Source organism: Oncorhynchus nerka, linkage group LG9b, assembly GCF_034236695.1.
Source record: "Oncorhynchus nerka isolate Pitt River linkage group LG9b, Oner_Uvic_2.0, whole genome shotgun sequence".
Taxonomy (NCBI): domain Eukaryota; kingdom Metazoa; phylum Chordata; class Actinopteri; order Salmoniformes; family Salmonidae; genus Oncorhynchus; species Oncorhynchus nerka.
The window spans coordinates 35138494-35158032 of record NC_088424.1 but is presented as its reverse complement, the minus strand read 5'-3'; the positions used below and the strand labels follow the sequence as shown (position 1 = coordinate 35158032).

The 19539-nt window shown below is 42.8% G+C and overlaps 1 protein-coding gene across 2 annotated transcripts in view; it reads right to left on the bottom strand.

The window, feature by feature from the left end:
- Positions 1-734: 734 nt before the first annotated feature.
- The window catches only part of LOC115114713 (ephrin type-A receptor 3-like), a 229942-nt gene continuing 211137 nt past the window's right edge, over positions 735-19539 (bottom strand). Inside the window, exons 14-19 of one of the 2 annotated variants that reach the window (XM_029643184.2) lie at positions 17444-17505; positions 12197-12406; positions 2845-2994; positions 2129-2322; positions 1831-1971; positions 735-1697 (exon numbers count right to left, since the gene is read on the bottom strand). In XM_029643184.2, the coding sequence (XP_029499044.2) occupies positions 1598-1697; positions 1831-1971; positions 2129-2322; positions 2845-2994; positions 12197-12406; positions 17444-17505 (857 nt within the window). In that variant the 3' untranslated portion in view covers positions 735-1597. The remainder of the gene's footprint in view (positions 1698-1830; positions 1972-2128; positions 2323-2844; positions 2995-12196; positions 12407-17443; positions 17506-19539) is intronic. The other variant, XM_029643185.2, reaches the window with a different exon arrangement.

Sequence of the window (19539 nt, the reverse complement as noted above, 5' to 3'; positions counted from 1 at the left end):
ATGGTTAGCACAAACTATGATTTAACCCATATTAATCACTGAACAGAGATGGTTAGCACAAACTATGATTTAACCCATATTTAATCACTGAACAGAGATGGTTAGCACAAACTATGATTGAACCCATATTAATCACTGAACAGAGGTGGTTAGCACAAACTATGATTGAACCCATATTAATCACTGAACAGAGATGGTTAGCACAAACTATGATTTAACCCATATTAATCACTGAACAGAGATGGTTAGCACAAACTATGATTGAACCCATATTAATCACTGAACAGAGATGGTTAGCACAAACTGTGACTGAACCCATATTAATCACTGAACAGAGGTGGTTAGCACAAACTGTGACTGAACCCAAATTAATCACTGAACAGAGATAGTTAGCACAAACTGTGATTGAACCCATATTAATCACTGAACAGAGGTGGTTAGCACAAACAGTGACTGAACCCATATTAATCACTGAACAGAGGTGGTTAGCACAAACTGTGACTGAACCCAAATTAATCACTGAACAGAGATAGTTAGCACAAACAGTGACTGAACCCATATTAGTCACTGAACAGAGGTGGTTAGCACAAACTGTGACTAAACCCACATTAATCAGGGGTGAAATGAGGCAAAAACCACCACTCACCTCACTCAAGTCAAGTCTACCTCACAACCAATCCTGCTTGTCTGACATGGCCCAACATATCAGAGCAATACTAAATATACATGGAGAACTAACTGCAGCCTATAGGTAGATGCTGTAGGCTGTCCTAAATGAAATCTGGCAGGGCATCTCATTCAAGTGAACTGTGTGAGTCTGGAAGTCGTGGCTATGGAAGACCTACATGTATCTATCCCTGGCCAAACGCAACAGAAGTCTTCTGAGACCATGAATAGACATCTCATCTCATATTTTCACATATTTCTATTTCTCCCTCCTATCTCCCCCACACATCATGATTGGTCCTATAGCGTTGTGGGGAGGGGCTTAGAGAAAGAGGAGGGGCCTGACAACACATGCACCAGGAAGGAAAAGCACACCTGCGTTGCCTGGCGATAACAACTTTACTTTCTAGACTGGCGGACTGACACACACCTCTTGTAAACGCTTATCTATACACATACAATATTGATCATGTGAATTATGTGGAAAATTAACAAAGCTAATCAAAAAATGAAAAAAGAAACAACCATAAAAACAACTGTACACAAAACTTCACAGACAATGTTGAGAATTATAATCACGTTTTCTTTTTTGTTATTTTTTAGCTTTGTTATTGTTGTTGTTGATATGGACAAAGACGTCTTGGTTGAAGCCTGGTATCTTAGGTTGCTGGGTTGCTAGGCCTCTGAAGGCGTGGACGGAAGCTGGAAGTGCCTACGCTATCAAAACATCCAGGACAGGTGGAATGATGAAACTACAAAGAGGAAATAAAGGAGCTAAGCGTAAATTACGGCTCCATCTCAGTGTCTTTGTATGGGGAAACCCAACCCAGAATGTCCATGTTGGCTCAATCTGAGTGTGTCTCAATGGGTAAACTCAGAGAAGAGCATCCATTTTGGCTTTCCCTCCCAGTGTGTCTCTATAGGGAAACTGTTATACTTGGACGTGGGTCCCCTGGGACTGAAGGATCTGGACACTGGAGATGATCTTCTTCTGGTGACCCGCCAAGGTCACATCCATCTTAACGAGCTCACTAGAGGAGAGGACAGAGGAAGAAGGGAGTTTACAAAATGACAAAATGAACAACAGACTCCTCTTTTCTCCAGCTCTGCCTATTCCTACTCTCTTTTCTCCAGCCCCAGGCCAGCTCTGCCCATGTATCTCACCTGATGCTGATGTAGAGGACAGAGTCCAGGGTGACGTATCCAGCACTGGTGAAGTTCCCCTTGTACTGTCCCATCTTGATGGCATCCAGCCACTCCTCCATCGTACTCACACTGAACTCTGGAGTGGTCGGGTCTTCCCTGCTGGGCAAACAGGAGAGAATATACACATTCATTAAATAAGACAGTCCAGATACAGTACTAGTTCTAATAGTTTATTATGGATCTAACAGTGTGTGCTTGAAGACTGCGTCTACAGTGGTTCTGATTGTGCCTGCGGTTTTGGCCCATTGTAACTCACCATAATGAGCTGTTGGCCAGCTCTCGGAGGCTGGCTGGGTCTCTGATCAGCTTATCCAGGGTGGTGACGATCTGGCCAAACTTAGGCCGTTCGCTGCGGCCCTTCTCCCAACACTCCAACATCAGCTGGTGGAGGACCACAGGACAGTCCATAGGGGCCGGAAGACGGTAACCCTCATCTATCGCTTTGATCACCTAGTGGGGAAGAAATAAAAAATAGAGGAGGATTAGATGGTCCTTAGTCAATCACAGTAATCACCTACCGAGTATGGGAGATAAAGCCAACTGAGCCCACCGAGCTTCTACGCCAAACCAACCCACGATTGACAAGAACAGCCATCAAGACAAATCATTGATGAATCATTACCATATCAGCTATACACCGACACTGTGCTTTATTATAATGAAACTACTCACATCCTGGTTGGACATCTCCCAGTAGGGTCTCTCTCCGTATGAGACCACCACATATCAGCTATACACCGACACTGTGCTTTATTATAATGAAACTACTCACATCCTGGTTGGACATCTCCCAGTAGGGTCTCTCTCCGTATGAGACCACCACATATCAGCTATACACCGACACTGTGCTTTATTATAATGACACTACTCACATCCTGGTTGGACATCTCCCAGTAGGGTCTCTCTCCGTATGAGACCACCACATATCAGCTATACACTGACACTGTGCTTTATTATTATGAAACTACTCACATCCTGGTTGGACATCTCCCAGTAGGGTCTCTCTCCGTATGAGACCACCTCCCACATGACGATGCCATAGCTCCACACATCACTGGCTGACGTGAACTTCCTGTAGGCAATAGCCTCTGGAGACGTCCATCGGATGGGGATCTTCCCTCCCTGGAAGGGTTAATAAGATGATCATAAAGGGTTAATAACACATTTAGAAAGGGTTAATATAAACATTGCTGAATGGCTGATACAATATATTTTTTAAACAACTAGAATTCATTCATTTCTACTTTGGCAAATGATTGAATTGAGTTGAAAGAGAGAGAACAATGCACGTTGTGGAGGCATAGGTAGGAAAGCTCCAAGAACTGCATGGAAACACACAACAGAGTAGTCTTACGGTTTTACCTCATACTTTTTATTGATTAAAACCCTCAAACACAGAGCATCTCTTTCTATTCACACACCAACAGAGGGAACGCAGTAGTGCTTTGACTTCCTTCCTCCATCTCTCCCTTTTCACTCATCTTTCACAAGCCCTTTTTTACTTTGTTGTTCACAGGGAAAATAAAGATAAAATAAGTGTATATGAAGAGTTTATTTCCAAAGCTATATCCGACTATTTTTTACATTTGTGTTTTTTCACGAGAAATGATTGCTTATGGGTACCTTCATGTATGTGTAAAATATTAATGTTCTCAGATTTTTTATTAATACATTTTAGCTGTGTATTAAAACGTTTTTGTTGTTGCTGAATGCATATATATATACATTGTAGCTGGAATGTAATGTTCGTATTCTGTACATTTGACTGTGATATGTGGTTGTCTCAACAAGCTATTTTAAGATGAATACATTCACTGTAAGTCACTCTGGATAAGAGAATCTACAGTACCAGTCAAAAGTTTGGACAAACGTACTCATTCAAAGGTTTTTCATTTATTTTTTAATATTTTCTACATTGTAAAATAATAGTGGAGACATCAACACTATGAAATTACACATGGAATCACATAGCAATCAAAAAAGTGTTAAACAAATCAAAATAAATGTTATATTCTTCAAAGTAGCCACCCTTTGCGTTGATGACAGCTTTGCACACCTTAGCATTCTCTCAACCAGTTTCATGAGTAATGATTTTCCAACAGTCTTGAAGGAGTTCCCACATATGTTGAGCACTTGTTGGCTGCTTTTCCTTCACTCTGCGGTCCAACTCATCCCAAACCATCTCAATTGGGTTGAGGTCAGGTGATTGTGGAGGCCAGATCATCTGATGCAGCACTCCATCACTCTCCTTCTGGGTCAAATAGCCCTTACACAGCCTGGAGGTGGGTTTTGGGTCATTGTCCTGTTGAAAATCAAATGATAGTCCCAATAAGCGCAAACAAGATGGGATGGTGTATCGCTACAGAATTCTGTGGTAACCATGCTGATTAAGTGTGCCTTGAATTCTAAATAAATCACAGGCAGTGTCACCAGCAAAGCACCCCCTCACTATCACTCCTCCTCCTCCATGCTTCACAATGGGAGCCACACTTGAGGAGATAATCTGTTCACCTATATTATAAACTATATTATCAGCTATGTCTCACAAAGACACGGTGGTTGGAACCAAAAATCTCAAATTTGGACTCATCAGACCAAAGGACAGATTTCCACCGGTCTAATGTCCATTTCTCGTGTTTCTTGGCCCAAGCAAGTCTCTTCTTTTAATTTGTGTCCTTTTAGTAGTGATTTATTTGCAGCAATTCAACCATGAAGGCCTGATTAACACAGTCTCCTTTAACAGCCGATGTTTGAATGTGTCTGTTACTTGAACTCTGTGAAGCATTTATTTAGGCTGCAATCTGAGGTGAAGTTAACTCTAATGAACTTATCTTCTGCAGCTGAGGTAACTCTGGGTCTTCCTTCCCTGTGGCGGTTCTCATGAGAGCCAGTTTCATCATAGCGCTTGCAACTGCACTGACATTTTCAGAATTGACTGACCTTCATGTCTTAAAGTAATGATGGACTATCATTTATCTTTGCTTATTTGAGCTGTTCTTGCCATAACATAGACTTGGTATTTTACCAAATAGGGCTATCTTCCGTATGCCACCCCTACCTTGTCACATCACAACTGATTGGCTCAAAGGCATTAAGGAGGAAAGAAATTCCACAAATTAACTTTTAACAAGGCACACCCATTAATTGAAATACATTCCAGGTGACCAGTTTATGAAGCTGGTTGAGAATGCCTAGAGTGTTCAAAGCTGTCATCAAGGCAAAGTTTGGCAACTTTGACGAATCTCAAATATAAAATATATTTGATTTGTTCAACACTTTTTTGGTTACTACATGATTCCATGTGTGTTATTCCATAGTTTTGATGTCTTCACTAGTATTCTACAATGTAGAAAATAGTAAAAAATAAATAAAAATACGTAACTACTTGTCTCTCTAAAATGAAACCATCAAGTGATGAAACCAAGTCTGTCATTGAACAACCTCATGCCATGAATAGATAGTGAAAAAGCAAACCAATCTCTTTTTAATCAATAAAAGCTAATTTACCAAAATTTCAGAAGATTTGAAGAAACTCTTCATATGGAGTAGTTTCAGCAGAAAACAGGCTTTTAAACGGCATTGGAGACTATAAGAAGGACACAGGAGACAGCATTAGGATGCCTGTTTGACTCCCTATGCAGATCACACCAGTATTTTAACATTCTACTACTGCACTCCTATAGTCCCAGCTCTCTAGTCAAAGTCAAATGAAAGTGACAAAGTGAGCAGTCTCTATCCACAGTACATCTCTCCCTCTCTCCTCTTCATCTCGCTCCACGTTTACTCTCTCTCTTGCTTTCTCTCTAACTCTATCCCTCACTCACCCCCCCCCTCTCTCTCATTTTCTCTCATCTCTCTCTTTCTCCCTCCCTACTCTCTCTCTCTTTCAATTCAATTCAAATGGGCTTTATTGGTATTGGAAACATGTTTACATTGCCAAAGCAAGTAAAATAAACAACGAACAAAAGTGAGAAGACTCAAAACATCATCAACGAAAAAACTACACAAAATGTAAAGTAAACATTGCACTCCCAAAGGTTTGAAAAGAATAAAGACATTTCAAGGGCTATATTATAAACTATATTCTCAGCTATGTTTTAGCAAGGTGCAAATAGTTGTAGTACAAATAGTAGGTAAAGATAAATAAACACATAAATATTGGTGGTATTTACATGTTGTTTGTGCTGCACTGGTTCACCTTTTCTCATAGCAACAGGTCAAACAGTGCATTTGGAAAGTATTCAGACCCCTTGACTTTTTACACATTTTATTACATTACAGCTTTATTCTCAAATTGATTCAATTGTTTTTTCCCCTCATCAATCTACACACAACACCTCATAATGAAAAAGCAAAAACAGAATTTTAGACATTTTTGCACATTTATAATAATAAAAAAATGTAATATGATATCAACATTTAGTATTCAGACCCTTTACTCATTACTTTGTAGAAGCCCCTATGGCAGTGATTACAGCCTAATGTCTTCTTGAGAATGATGCTACAACCTTGGCACACCTGTATTTGGGAATTTTATCCCATTCTCCTCTGCAGATCCTCTCAAGCTCTGTCAGGTTGGATGAGGAGTGTCGTTGCACAGCTATTTTCAGGTCTCTCCAGAGATCTTAGATCGGGTTCAAGTCCTGGATGGGCAACTCAAAGACATTCAGAGATTTGTCCCGAAGCCACTCCTGCGTTTTCTTGGCTGTGTGCTTAAGGTCGTTGTCCTGTTGGAAGGTGAACCTTCGCACCATTCTGAGGTCCTGAGTTCTCTGGAGCAAGTTTTCTTTAAGGATCTTTCTGTACTTTGCTTTGTTCATCTTTCCCTCGATCCTGACTAGTCTCCCAGTCCCTGTCACTGAAAAACATCTCCACAGCATGATGCTGCTACCACCATGCTTCACCGTAAGGATGGTGCCAGTTTTCATCCAGACATGACGCATGGCATTCAGGCCAAGGAGTTCAAACTTGGTTTCATCAGACCAGAGAATCTTGTTGTTCATGGTCTGAGAGTCCTTTAGGTGCCTTTTAGCAAAGTCCAGGTGGGTTGTCATGTGCCTTTTACTGAGGAGTGGCTTCCATCTAGAAACCAAGTTTGGTGGAGTGCTACAGGATGGTTGCTCAGTTTGGCTGGGCGGCCAGCTCTAGGAAGAGTCTTGGTGATTCGAAACTTCTTCCATTTATGAATGATGGAGGTCACTGTGATCTTGGAGACCTTCAATGTTGCAGACATTTTTGGTACCCGTCCACAGATCTGTGCCTCGACACAATCCTCTCTCGGAGCTCTATGGACAATTCCTTCGACCTCATGGCTTGGTTTTTGCTCTGACATGCACTGTCATCTATAGGACCTTATATAGACCTTTCCAAATCATGTCCATTCATTTAATTTACCACAGGTGGACTCCAATCAAATTGTAGAAACATCTCAAGGATGATCAATGGAAACAGGATGTACCTGAGCTCAATTTTCTTTGGCATTATGGGGTATTGTGTGAAGATTGATGAGGAAAAAATGTATTTGAATACATTTTAGAATAAGGCTGTAATGTAATAAAATGTGGAAAAAGTCAAGGGATTTGACTACTTTCCGAATGCACTGTACATCTTGCTGCTGTACCCTGCGGTATTTCGCCTGACACATATGGGAGTTTAGCAATGTTGGATTTGTTTTCCAATTCTTTGTGGGTCTCTCTCTAACTCCTTCCCTCACTTCTCTCTCGCTCCATCTCTTCCTAATCTCGCTTCACTCTTACTCTCCATCTCTCTCTCCTACTAAACCTCCCTCTCCTCCCTCTCCAGGGCTATCTATGCTAATGCCCCATTAAAGAAACATCTCTAACACTTCCCTGTGAATACCGATGGAGAAGTGTCTTTGTGTGAGCATATCATATGAGGCACCATGCAGTGCAGCGCTGCTTATTACGCCATTTACAGCCTGTGTATAATGCTCAGTGAATGGGGTTACACGTAGGATGAGTTATAAGGCTATGTCTATGTTGTATGTTATAATATAATGCATTATTTATAGCATGTAAAATGTTCTCAGTGGCGACTAGCTTCTCAACGGCTATTAGCTAGCTTTCTATCTTTCCCCATTACAGCACAGTGATGATGAGATGTCTTCATATTTACTGCTGGCTTTTTAAAAACCTTTTTAATTCCACAACCTTTTAATTCCACTCTCTCCTTGTTACTTTTTAATTCACATTTTCACATTTGGACGGTTCCTCCACTCTTTTCTCGTTAGTTTTTAATTCACATGTTCACATTTGGACCGGTTCCTCCACTCTCTTCTCGTTACTTTTTAATTCCCATGTTCGTATTTGGACCGGTTCCTCCACTCTCTTCTTGTTACTTTTTAATTCCCATGTTCGTATTTGGACAGGTTCATCCTCTCTCCTCTTCTTCAAGTTTGACAGCTCCAACAAACTACTTTATTCCTCTACACTAACCCTGAGCCAGATTCACATTAATCCCACCACTCATTATGTCTCGTTAAGCCTAATAATTTATTAGAATAATTAGGGCTTGTTAGGAGCAACCTTGAAACCAGCAGGCCTTTTAGCACCTGGAGTGGAGAGTGCTGGGTAGTTAGGAAGATACATATGTCCAATTCCAACCTCTAACCCTTTGCCCGCTATGCTTTTTTGTAGATCTGAACGGATTATACCTAACCAGTACTTTTATATCTTCTGGAATTGCCAAGGGGGTAAAGGGGTTGATCTGGCATTGGGCATTAGAACGAGCTCTCTCTATCCATCACCACGGGGGTCCCTCAGGGGTGCGTGCCCAGTTCCTCCTGTAATCCCTGTTCACTCATTACTGCATGGCCAGGCACGACTCCAACACCATTATTAAGTTTGCAGACGACACAACAGTGGTAGGCCTGATCACGGACAACAATGAGACAGCCTATAGGGAGGAGGTCAGAGACCTGACTGTGTGGTGCCAGGACAACAACCTCTCCCTCAACAACCTCTCCCACATTGACTCTGTACCGGTACCACCTGTATATAGCCTCCACATTGACTCTGTACCGGTACCTCCTGTATATAGCCTCCACATTGACTCTGTACCGGTGCCTCCTGTATATAGCCTCCACATTGACTCTGTACCGGTACCTCCTGTATATAGCCTCCACATTGACTCTGTACCGGTACCTCCTGCATATAGCCTCCACATTGACTCTGTACCGGTACCCCCTGTATATAGCCTCCACATTGACTCTGTACCGGTACCTCCTGTATATAGCCTCCACATTGACTCTGTACCGGTGCCACCTGTATATAGCCTCCACATTGACTCTGTACCGGTACCCCCTGTATATAGCCTCCACATTGACTCTGTACCGGTACCTCCTGTATATAGCCTCCACATTGACTCTGTACCGGTACCTCCTGTATATAGCCTCCACATTGACTCTGTACCGGTACCTCCTGTATATAGCCTCCACATAGACTCTGTACCGGTCCCACCTGTATATAGCCTCCACATAGACTCTGTATCGGTACCCCCTGTATATAGCCTCCACATTGACTCTGTACCGGTACCTCCTGCATATAGCCTCCACATTGGCTCTGTACCGGTACCTCCTGTATATAGCCTCCACATTGACTCTGTACCAGTACCTCCTGTATATAGCCTCCACATTGACTCTGTACCGGTACCCCCTGTATATAGCCTCGCTGCTGTTATTTTACTGCTGCTCTTCTATTATTATTATTATTATTTTAAACCTTGTATGTAAGCATTTCACTGTAAGGTGTTCTATTCTGAGCATGTGACAATTTTGATTTGATTTGACTGTTTTCACAGTAACGGTGTCTCTTTACAATGAAGTGATGAAACTTTGAAACAAAGTTGCCACTTGTAGCAAGGTGTTTTAGCAAACAAGTATCATGAAATACATGGACCAGAAATAGGCCTCACTTTGACTTGTCTGATAAATATCAGCAAGCTAGGCTAGGTAGCTGCAGCAAAAAACTTTCATATTGGCGAAACGGATCCGTCTCATCTCAATTTAGACTAACAGGGACTGACAGGCTGTTTCACGCGTGATTTGTCATTCTACCCCTCTCTCTCTTTCTCTCACAAAAAAAGAAGGGAATGAAGGGGAAATTTGGAGGTAAGGGGTAAGGGGGAAAGAGGAAAGGAAAGAGAGTTGAGAACGAGAAAGGCTAGGGAGTGAGGAAAGGAGAAAGAGGTGAGAAGGAGAAAGGCTAGGGAGTGAGGAAAGGAGAAAGAGGTAAGAAGGAGAAAGGCTAGGGAGTGAGGAAAGGAGAGAGAGGTAAGAAGGAGAAAGGCTAGGGAGTGAGGAAAGGAGCGAGAGGTGAGAAGGAGAAAGGCTAGGGAGTGAGGAAAGGAGCGAGAGGTGAGAAGGAGAAAGGCTAGGGAGTGAGGAAAGGAGAGAGAGGTGAGAAGGAGAAAGGCTAGGGAGTGAGGAAAGGAGCGAGAGGTGAGAAGGAGAAAGGCTAGGTAGTGAGGAAAGGAGAGAGAGGTAAGACGGAGAAAGGCTAGGGAGTGAGGAAAGGAGAGAGAGGTGAGAATGAGAAAGGCTAGGGAGTGAGGAAAGGAGAGAGAGGTGAGAAGGAGAAAGGCTAGGGAGTGAGGAAAGTAGAGAGAGGTGAGAATGAGAAAGGCTAGGGAGTGAGGAAAGGAGAGAGAGCTGTGAGAAGGAGAAAGGCTAGGAAGTGAGGAAAGGAGAGAGAGGTGAGAAGGAGAAAGGCTAGGGAGTGAGGAAAGGAGAGAGAGGTGAGAATGAGAAAGGCTAGGGAGTGAGGAAATGAGAGAGAGCTGTGAGAAGGAGAAAGGCTAGGAAGTTAGAAAAGGGGGATGAGGGTTGAGGGGGATGAGAGAGGTAAGAGAGGAAATACCAACATACTACAGTATGGGTGGACAGGGGTACTGATATGGACTAACAAGCTCTCTCCTTCTCTTCCTCACTAACATACAGAAGGCTACAACTTTAATACAAATATTTACTGTCTAAGCAAATTCCAATTGCACCATCATGTATGAGCCTTTCAAAAACAAGGATTTAAATGTAATAATCATTCGCATAACACATTCTCGGGTTCTCTTACCCGTGTAGTATAAGGGTGTGTGTCTGTCTTACCCGTGTAGTATAAGGGTGTGTGTCTGTCTTACCCGTGTGGTATAAGGGTGTGTCTGTCTTACCCATGTGGTATAATGGTGTGTGTCTGTCTTACCCATGTGGTATAATGGTGTTTGTCTGTCTTACCCGTGTGGTATAATGGTGTTTGTCTGTCTTACCCGTGTGGTATAAGGGTGTGTCTGTCTTACCCATGTGGTATAATGGTGTGTGTCTGTCTTACCCGTGTGGTATAAGGGTGTGTCTGTCTTACCCATGTGGTATAAGGGTGTGTGTCTGTCTTACTCGTGTGGTATAATGGTGTGTGTCTGTCTTACCCGTGTGGTATAAGGGTGTGTCTGTCTTACCCATGTGGTATAATGGTGTTTGTCTGTCTTACCCGTGTGGTATAATGGTGTGTGTCTGTCTTACCCATGTGGTATAATGGTGTTTGTCTGTCTTACCCGTGTGGTATAATGGTGTGTGTCTGTCTTACCCGTGTGGTATAATGGTGTTTGTCTGTCTTACCCATGTGGTATAATGGTGTGTGTCTGTCTTACCCATGTGGTATAAGGGTGTGTGTCTGTCTTACCCATGTGGTATAATGGTGTGTGTCTGTCTTACACGTGTGGTATAATGGTGTTTGTCTGTCTTACCCATGTGGTATAATGGTGTTTGTCTGTCTTACCCATGTGGTATAATGGTGTGTGTCTGTCTTACCCATGTGGTATAATGGTGTGTGTCTGTCTTACCCATGTGGTATAAGGGTGTGTGTCTGTCTTACCCATGTGGTATAATGGTGTGTGTCTGTCTTACCCATGTGGTATAAGGGTGTGTGTCTGTCTTACCCATGTGGTATAAGGGTGTGTGTCTGTCTTACCCATGTGGTATAAGGGTGTGTGTCTGTCTTACCCATGTGGTATAATGGTGTTTGTCTGTCTTACCCGTGTGGTATAATGGTGTGTGTCTGTCTTACCCATGTGGTATAATGGTGTTTGTCTGTCTTACCCGTGTGGTATAATGGTGTGTGTCTGTCTTACCCATGTGGTATAATGGTGTTTGTCTGTCTTACCCGTGTGGTATAATGGTGTGTGTCTGTCTTACCCATGTGGTATAATGGTGTGTGTCTGTCTTACCCGTGTGGTATAATGGTGTGTGTCTGTCTTACCCGTGTGGTATAAGGGTGTGTCTGTCTTACCCGTGTAGTATAATGGTGTGTGTCTGTCTTACCTGTGTGGTGTATGCTGCCTCAGGGTCGTCCTCCAGTACTCGTGACAGGCCGAAGTCAGACACCTTACACACCAGGTTGCTGTTGACCAAGATGTTGCGTGCGGCCAGGTCTCGGTGAACGTAGCTCATGTCAGACAGGTACTTCATGCCCGACGCAATGCCCCGCAGCATGCCCACCAGCTGGATCACTGTGAACTGACCGTCTTGTTTCTATTGGAAAGAGGAAGAGGGAGAGACAGAGAGAAAGAGGGGTGGGGGAGAAATGGAGAGAGAGAGAGAGAGAGAGAGAGAGAGAGAGAGAGAGATGTTCGCTGTTGTATGTTCTGTCGGTGTTGTCACCATCAGCCCAGCAACAATTTACCCTTGGGGAACAATAAAGTTTATTGAATTGGCTTGAATTTCATTGAACACACATATGCACATTGTGTTACCACCACAGCAGTCCTGCTCTGTGAATAACACCCCCAGCCTGACGCTATCTCATAAATCCTTCTCCACAGTTCCTCTACTAATATACAGCAGGCTGTATCACTGAGAACAGATCACCACTGTTACCACTCTCATTACCGCAATACAGATACAGTTCTCTTTAAGTGGAGCCCATTCCCCTCCATGATAATCTGGCTAAATGATGATGAAAACTGACAGGGAAGAGAAAGAAGACTGCTCTCTCAAACACACACACACACACACACACACACACACACACACACACACACACACACACACACACACACACACACACACACATGCGTTGGCGATGTTTGATCTGGGTAGTGAGCATAATGACGCTCATAAAAAGCCAATATAATTCTGAGATCAGTTTTATGGGTAATAGGCTAAACACAGAGTTACACGGGTTTCATTAGACCCCAGATCAATGAAGAAGCACTGGTCACAAAAACAATGCATCTCTCTCTTTCATTCTATTTCACTTTCACCCCTCTCCCTCTCTCTCTTTCATTCTATTTCACCCCTCTCTCCCTCTCTCTTTCTTATTGTCTCTCTCACCCCATTTCTCTTTCCTCCCTCTGTCTCCCTCCCTTCCACAATCCAACCCACACTCCCCCCTTCTCTCTCAAATCCCTTACTGGAAGTGCTATAAGGAGATTGTTAAAGGAGGAAGTCTGTGGGTTAAAGAGACAGAGCAATCAATCAGCATTTCACAAAACAAGACCTAATTAACTTGCTCCACAGCTGCTGAAACACCGGTAGAGGAGATACACTACCAGTCCATTGTTTTACAACACCTACTCATCAAAGGGTTTTTCATTATTTTGACTATTTTCTACATTGTAGAATAATAATGAAGGCATCAAAACTATAAAAGAACACATGGAATCATGTAGTAACCAAAAAAGTGTTAAACAAATCAAAAGATATTTTATATTTGAGATTCTTCAAAGTAGCCACCCTTTGCACACTCTTGGCATTCTCTCAACCAGCTTGAAGGGTTTGCCACATGTTGGCTGCTTTTCCTTCACTCTGCGGTCCGACTCATCACAAACCATCTCAATTTGGTTGAGGTCAGGTGATTGTGGAAGTCAGGTGATCTGATGCAGCACTCCATCACTCTCCTTCTTGGTAAAATAGCCCTTACACTGCCTGGAGGTGTGTAAGACACGGCGGTTGGAACCAAAAATCTCCAATTTGGACTTCAGACCGAAGGACAAATTTCCACCTGTCTAATGTCCATTGCTCATGTTTCTTGGCCCATACAAGTCTCTTCTTCTTATTGGTGTTCATTTAGTACTGGTTTCTTTGCAGCAATTGGACCATGAAGGCCTGATTCACACAGTCTCCTCTGAACAGTTGATGTTGAGATGTGTCTGTTACTTGAACTCTGTGAAGCATTTATTTGGGCTGCAATTTCTGAGGCTGGTACCTCTAATGAACTTATCCTGTACAGCAGAGGTAACTCTGGGTCTTCCTTTCCTGTGGGTGGTCCTCATGAGAGCCAGTTTCATCATAGAGCTTGATGGTTTTTGCGACTGAGCTTGAAGAAACGTTCAAAGTTCTTGAAAGTTTCCGTATTGACTGCCTTCATGTCTTAAAGTAATGATGGACTGTCGTTTCTCTTTGCTTATTTGAGCTGTTCTTGCCATATATACCCCCCCACCTTGTCACAACACAAATTATTGGCTCAAACGCATAAAGAAGGAACGAAATTCCACAAATATACCTTTAAGAATTCTTTAAGGAATACCTAGGATAGGATAAAGTAATCCCTCTCACCCCCCCCCCCTTAAAAGATTTAGATGCACTACTGTTCCACTGGATGTCATAAGGTGAATGCACCAATTTGTAAGTCGCTCTGGATAAGAGCGTCTGCTAAATGACTTAAATGTAATGTAAATGTAAGAAGAACCTTTAAGAAGGCACACCCGTACAAATCAGCTGGGCTTGACAATCTGGACCCTCTATTTCTGAAACTATCCGCCGCCATTGTCGCAACCCCTATTACCAGCCTGTTCAACCTCTCTTTCATATCGTCTGAGATCCCCAAGGATTGGAAAGCTGCCGCAGTCATCCCCCTCTTCAAAGGGGAGACACCCTGGACCCAAACAGTTACAGACCTATATCCACCCTGCCCTGCCTATCTAAGGTCTTCGAAAGCCAAGTCAACAAACAGGTCACTGACCATCTCGAATCCCACCATACCTTCTCCGCTGTGCAATCTGGTTTCCGAGCCGGTCACGGGTGCACCTCAGCCACGCTCAAGGTACTAAACGATATCATAACCGCCATCGATAAAAGACAGTACTGTGCAGCCGTCTTCATCGACCTTGCCAAGGTTTTCGACTCTGTCAATCACCATATTCTTATCGGCAGACTCAGTAGCCTCGGTTTTTCGGATGACTGCCTTGCCTGGTTCAACAATTACTTTGAAGACAGAGTTCAGTGTGTCAAAACGGAGGGCATGCTGTCCGGTCCTCTGGCAGTCTCTATGGGGGTGCCACAGGGTTCAATCCTCGGGCCGACTCTTTTCTCTGTATATATCAATGATGTTGCTCTTGCTGCGGGCGATTCCCTGATCCACCTCTACGCAGACGACACCATTCTATATACTTCCGGCCCGTCCTTGGACACTGTGCTATCTAACCTCCAAACGAGCTTCAATGCCATACAACACTCCTTCCGTGGCCTCCAACTGCTCTTAAACGCTAGTAAAACCAAATGCATGCTTTTCAACCGTTCGCTGCCTGCACCCGCATGCCTGACCAGCATCACCTCCCTGGATGGTTCCGACCTTGAATATGTGGACATCTATAAGTACCTAGGTGTCTGGCTAGACTGTAAACTCTCCTTCCAGACTCATATCAAACATCTCCAATCGAAAATCAAATCAAGAGTTGGCTTTCTATTCCGCAACAAAGCCTCCTTCACTCACGCCGCCAAACTTACCCTAGTAAAACTGACTATCCTACCGATCCTCGACTTCGGCGATGTCACCTACAAAATTGCTTCCAACACTCTACTCAGCAAACTGGATGCAGTTTATCACAGTGCCATCCGTTTTGTTACTAAAGCACCTTATACCACCCACCACTGCGACTTGTATGCTCTAGTCGGCTGGCCCTCGCTACATATTCGTCGCCAGACCCACTGGCTCCAGATCATCTACAAGTCCATGCTAGGTAAAGCTCCGCCTTATCTCAGTTCACTGGTCACGATGGCAACACCCATCCGTAGCACGCGCTCCAGCAGGTGTATCTCACTGATCATCCCTAAAGCCAACACCTCATTTGGCCGCCTTTCCTTCCAGTTCTCTGCTGCCTGTGACTGGAACGAATTGCAAAAATCGCTGAAGTTGGAGACTTTTATCTCCCTCACCAACTTCAAACATCTGCTATCTGAGCAGCTAACCGATCGCTGCAGCTGTACATAGTCTATCGGTAAATAGCCCACCCATTTTTACCTACCTCATCCCCATACTGTTTTTATTTATTTACTTTTCTGCTCTTTTGCACACCAATATCACTACCTGTACATGACCATCTGATCATTTATCACTCCAGTGTTAATCTGCAAAATTGTAATTTTTCGCCTACCTCCTCATGCCTTTTGCACACAATGTATACAGACTCCCCCCTTTTTTTCTTCTTTTTTTTCCGACTGTGTTATTGACTTGTTAATTGTTTACTCCATGTGTAACTCTGTGTTGTCTGTTCACACTGCTATGCTTTATCTTGGCCAGGTCGCAGTTGCAAATGAGAACTTGTTCTGAACTAGCCTACCTGGATAAATAAAGGTGAAAAAAAAAATAATAATAATAATTTAAAAAAACACCTGTTAATTGACATGCATTCCAGGTGACTACCTCATGAAGCTGGTTGAGAGAATGCCACTGGTGTGCAAAGCTGTCATCAAGTCAAAGAGCGGCTATTTGAAGAATCTTAAATATAAAATATATTTTGATTTGTTTTCCACTTTTCTGGTTACGTACTACATGATTCCATATGTGTTATTTCATAGTTGTGATGTCTTCACTATTATTCTACAATGGAGAAAGTAGTAAAAATAAAGAAAAACCCTTGAATGAGTAGGTGTTCTAAAACTTTTGACCGGTAGTGTAGATGGATATTGGTCTGAGAATGAGAGAGAACTGGTGTGTATGTGTGAGTCTGTGTGCGTGCTTGTGTGTATGCATGCCTTTGTGTGTGTATGTGTGTGCATGTGTGTATTGTGTGTTTGTGGTAGAACAGGAGATGACGTGGGTGGATATTGCTGTGAGATAACGTAAGCTAGCTATAACAGGATTACGGTCTAGTGGATGGATATAGGAGCGGGGAGGTGGACATAACACTCAGGGTTATCTGCTGGTTCAGCTATATATACCAAGGGCAACTCTAAACATTATTGATGCAGTGTGTGTGGGTTTGTGAGTGAATCTGTCCTCCACAGATGTTATTGTGAAATCATTCAGTAGGAGTGAGGCCAGTGGGGTTGAGTGGTGTTCTGTCAGAACTGAAAAGACTCTGAACTGAATGAGGAACTAGTAGTTTTTCTACAATCACGTTCTATTACTTTCCATCCCTGTTTCAATCAGGAGGGATCTTCGAACACTATGGAGCAGCACAAGCTTCAGACTGTCTTAATATACAGGCAGAATGACTAAGTGAGAGAGTGAGTGAGTGAGTGTGGAACAAACTCAATAAAATCAATAAAATGTATTTATAAAGCACTTTTTAGATCAGCAGAAGTCAAAGTGCTTATTCAGAAACCCAGTCTAAAACCCCAACTAACCTTGAGAAAGGTATCTAGGGATCCATTCTCCATAAATTCTGTGATGATCATCACTGGCTTACCTGAGAAGAGAAAGAACAACACATTACATTAATGCACAGAACACAATACATATATACTGGCTTATCTGAGGACACAGAACAACACATAACACAATACATATATACTGGCTAATCTGAGGACACAGAACAACACAGAACACAATACATATATACTGGCTTATCTGAGGACACAGAACAACACAGAACACAATACATAGTATATACTGGCTTATCTGAGGACACAGAACAACACAGAACACAATACATATATACTGGCTTATCTGAGGACACAGAACAACACAGGACACAATACATATATACTGGCTTATCTGAGGACACAGAACAACACAGGACACAATACATATATACTGGCTTATCTGAGGACACAGAACAATACAGAACAACACAGAACACAATACATATACAGTGGGACAAAAAAGTATTTAGTCAGCCATCAATTGTGCAAGTTCTCCCACTTAAAAAGATGAGAGTGGCCTGTAATTTTCATCATAGGTACACTTCAACTATGACAGACAAAGTGAGAGAAAAAAATCCAGAAAATCACATTTTAGGATTTTTAATGAATTTATTTGCAAATGATGGTGGAAAATAAGTATTTGGTCAATAACAAAAGTTTATCTCAATACTTTGTTATATACCCTTTGTTGGCAATGACAGAGGTCAAACGTTTTCTGTAAGTCTTCACAAGGTTTTCAAACACTGTTGCTAGTATTTTGGCCCATTTCTCCATGCAGATCTCCTCTAGAGCAGTGATGTTTTGGGGCTGTTGCTGGGCAACACGGACTTTCAACTCCCTCCAAAGATTTTCTATGGGGTCGAGATCTGGAGACTGGCTAGGCCAGTCGTCCGGGTCCCTTTGCAGAAAAACAGCCCCAAAGCATGATGTTTCCACCCCCATGCTTCACAGTAGGTATGGTGTTCTTTGGATGCAACTCAGCATTCTTTGTCCTCCAAACACGACGAGTTGAGTTTTTACCAAAAAGTTATATTTTGGTTTCATCTGACCATATGACATTCTCCCAATCTTCTTCTGGATCATCCAAATGCTCTCTAGCAAACTTCAGCCGGGCCTGGACATGTACTGGCTTAAGCAGGGGGACACGTCTGTCACTGCAGGATTTGAGTCCCTGGCGGCGTAGTGTGTTACTGATGGTAGGCTTTGTTACTTTGGTCCCAGCTCTTTGCCGGTCATTCACTAGGTCCCCCCGTGTGGTTCTGGGATTTTTGCTCACCGTTCTTGTGATAATTTTGACCCCACGGGGTGAGATCTTGCGTGGAGCCCCAGATCGAGGGAGATTATCAGTGGTTTTGTATGTCTTCCATTTCCTAACAATTGCTCCCACAGTTGATTTCTTCAAACCAACCTGCTTAACTATTGCAGATTCACTCTTCCCAGCCTGGTGCAGGTCTACAATTTGGTTTCTGGTGTCCTTTGACAGCTCTTTGGTCTTGGCCATAGTGGAGCTTGGAGTGTGACTGTTTGAGGTTGTGGACAGGTGTCTTTATACTGATAACAAGTTCAAACAGGTGCCATTAATACAGGTAACGAGTGGAGGGCAGAGGAGCCTCTTAAAGAAGAAGTTACAGGTCTGTGAGAGCCAGAAATCTTGCTTGTTTGTAGGTGACCATATACTTATTTTCCACCATAATTTGCAAATAAATTCATTAAAAATCCTACAATGTGATTTTATGGATTTTGTTTTCTCAGTTTGTCCGTCATAGTTGAAGTGTACCTATGATGAAAATTACAGGCCTCTCTCAACTTTTTAAGTGGGGGAACTTGCACAATTGGTGGCTGACTAAATACTTTTTTGGCCCACTGAATACTTTCTTATCTGAGGACACAGAACAATAGAGAACACAAAACATATATACTGGCTTATCTGAGGACACAGAAAAATACAGAACAACACAGAACACAATACATATATACTGGCTTATCTGAGGACACAGAACAATACAGAACACAATACATATATACTGGCTTATCTGAGGACACAGAACAACACAGAACACAATACATATATACTGGCT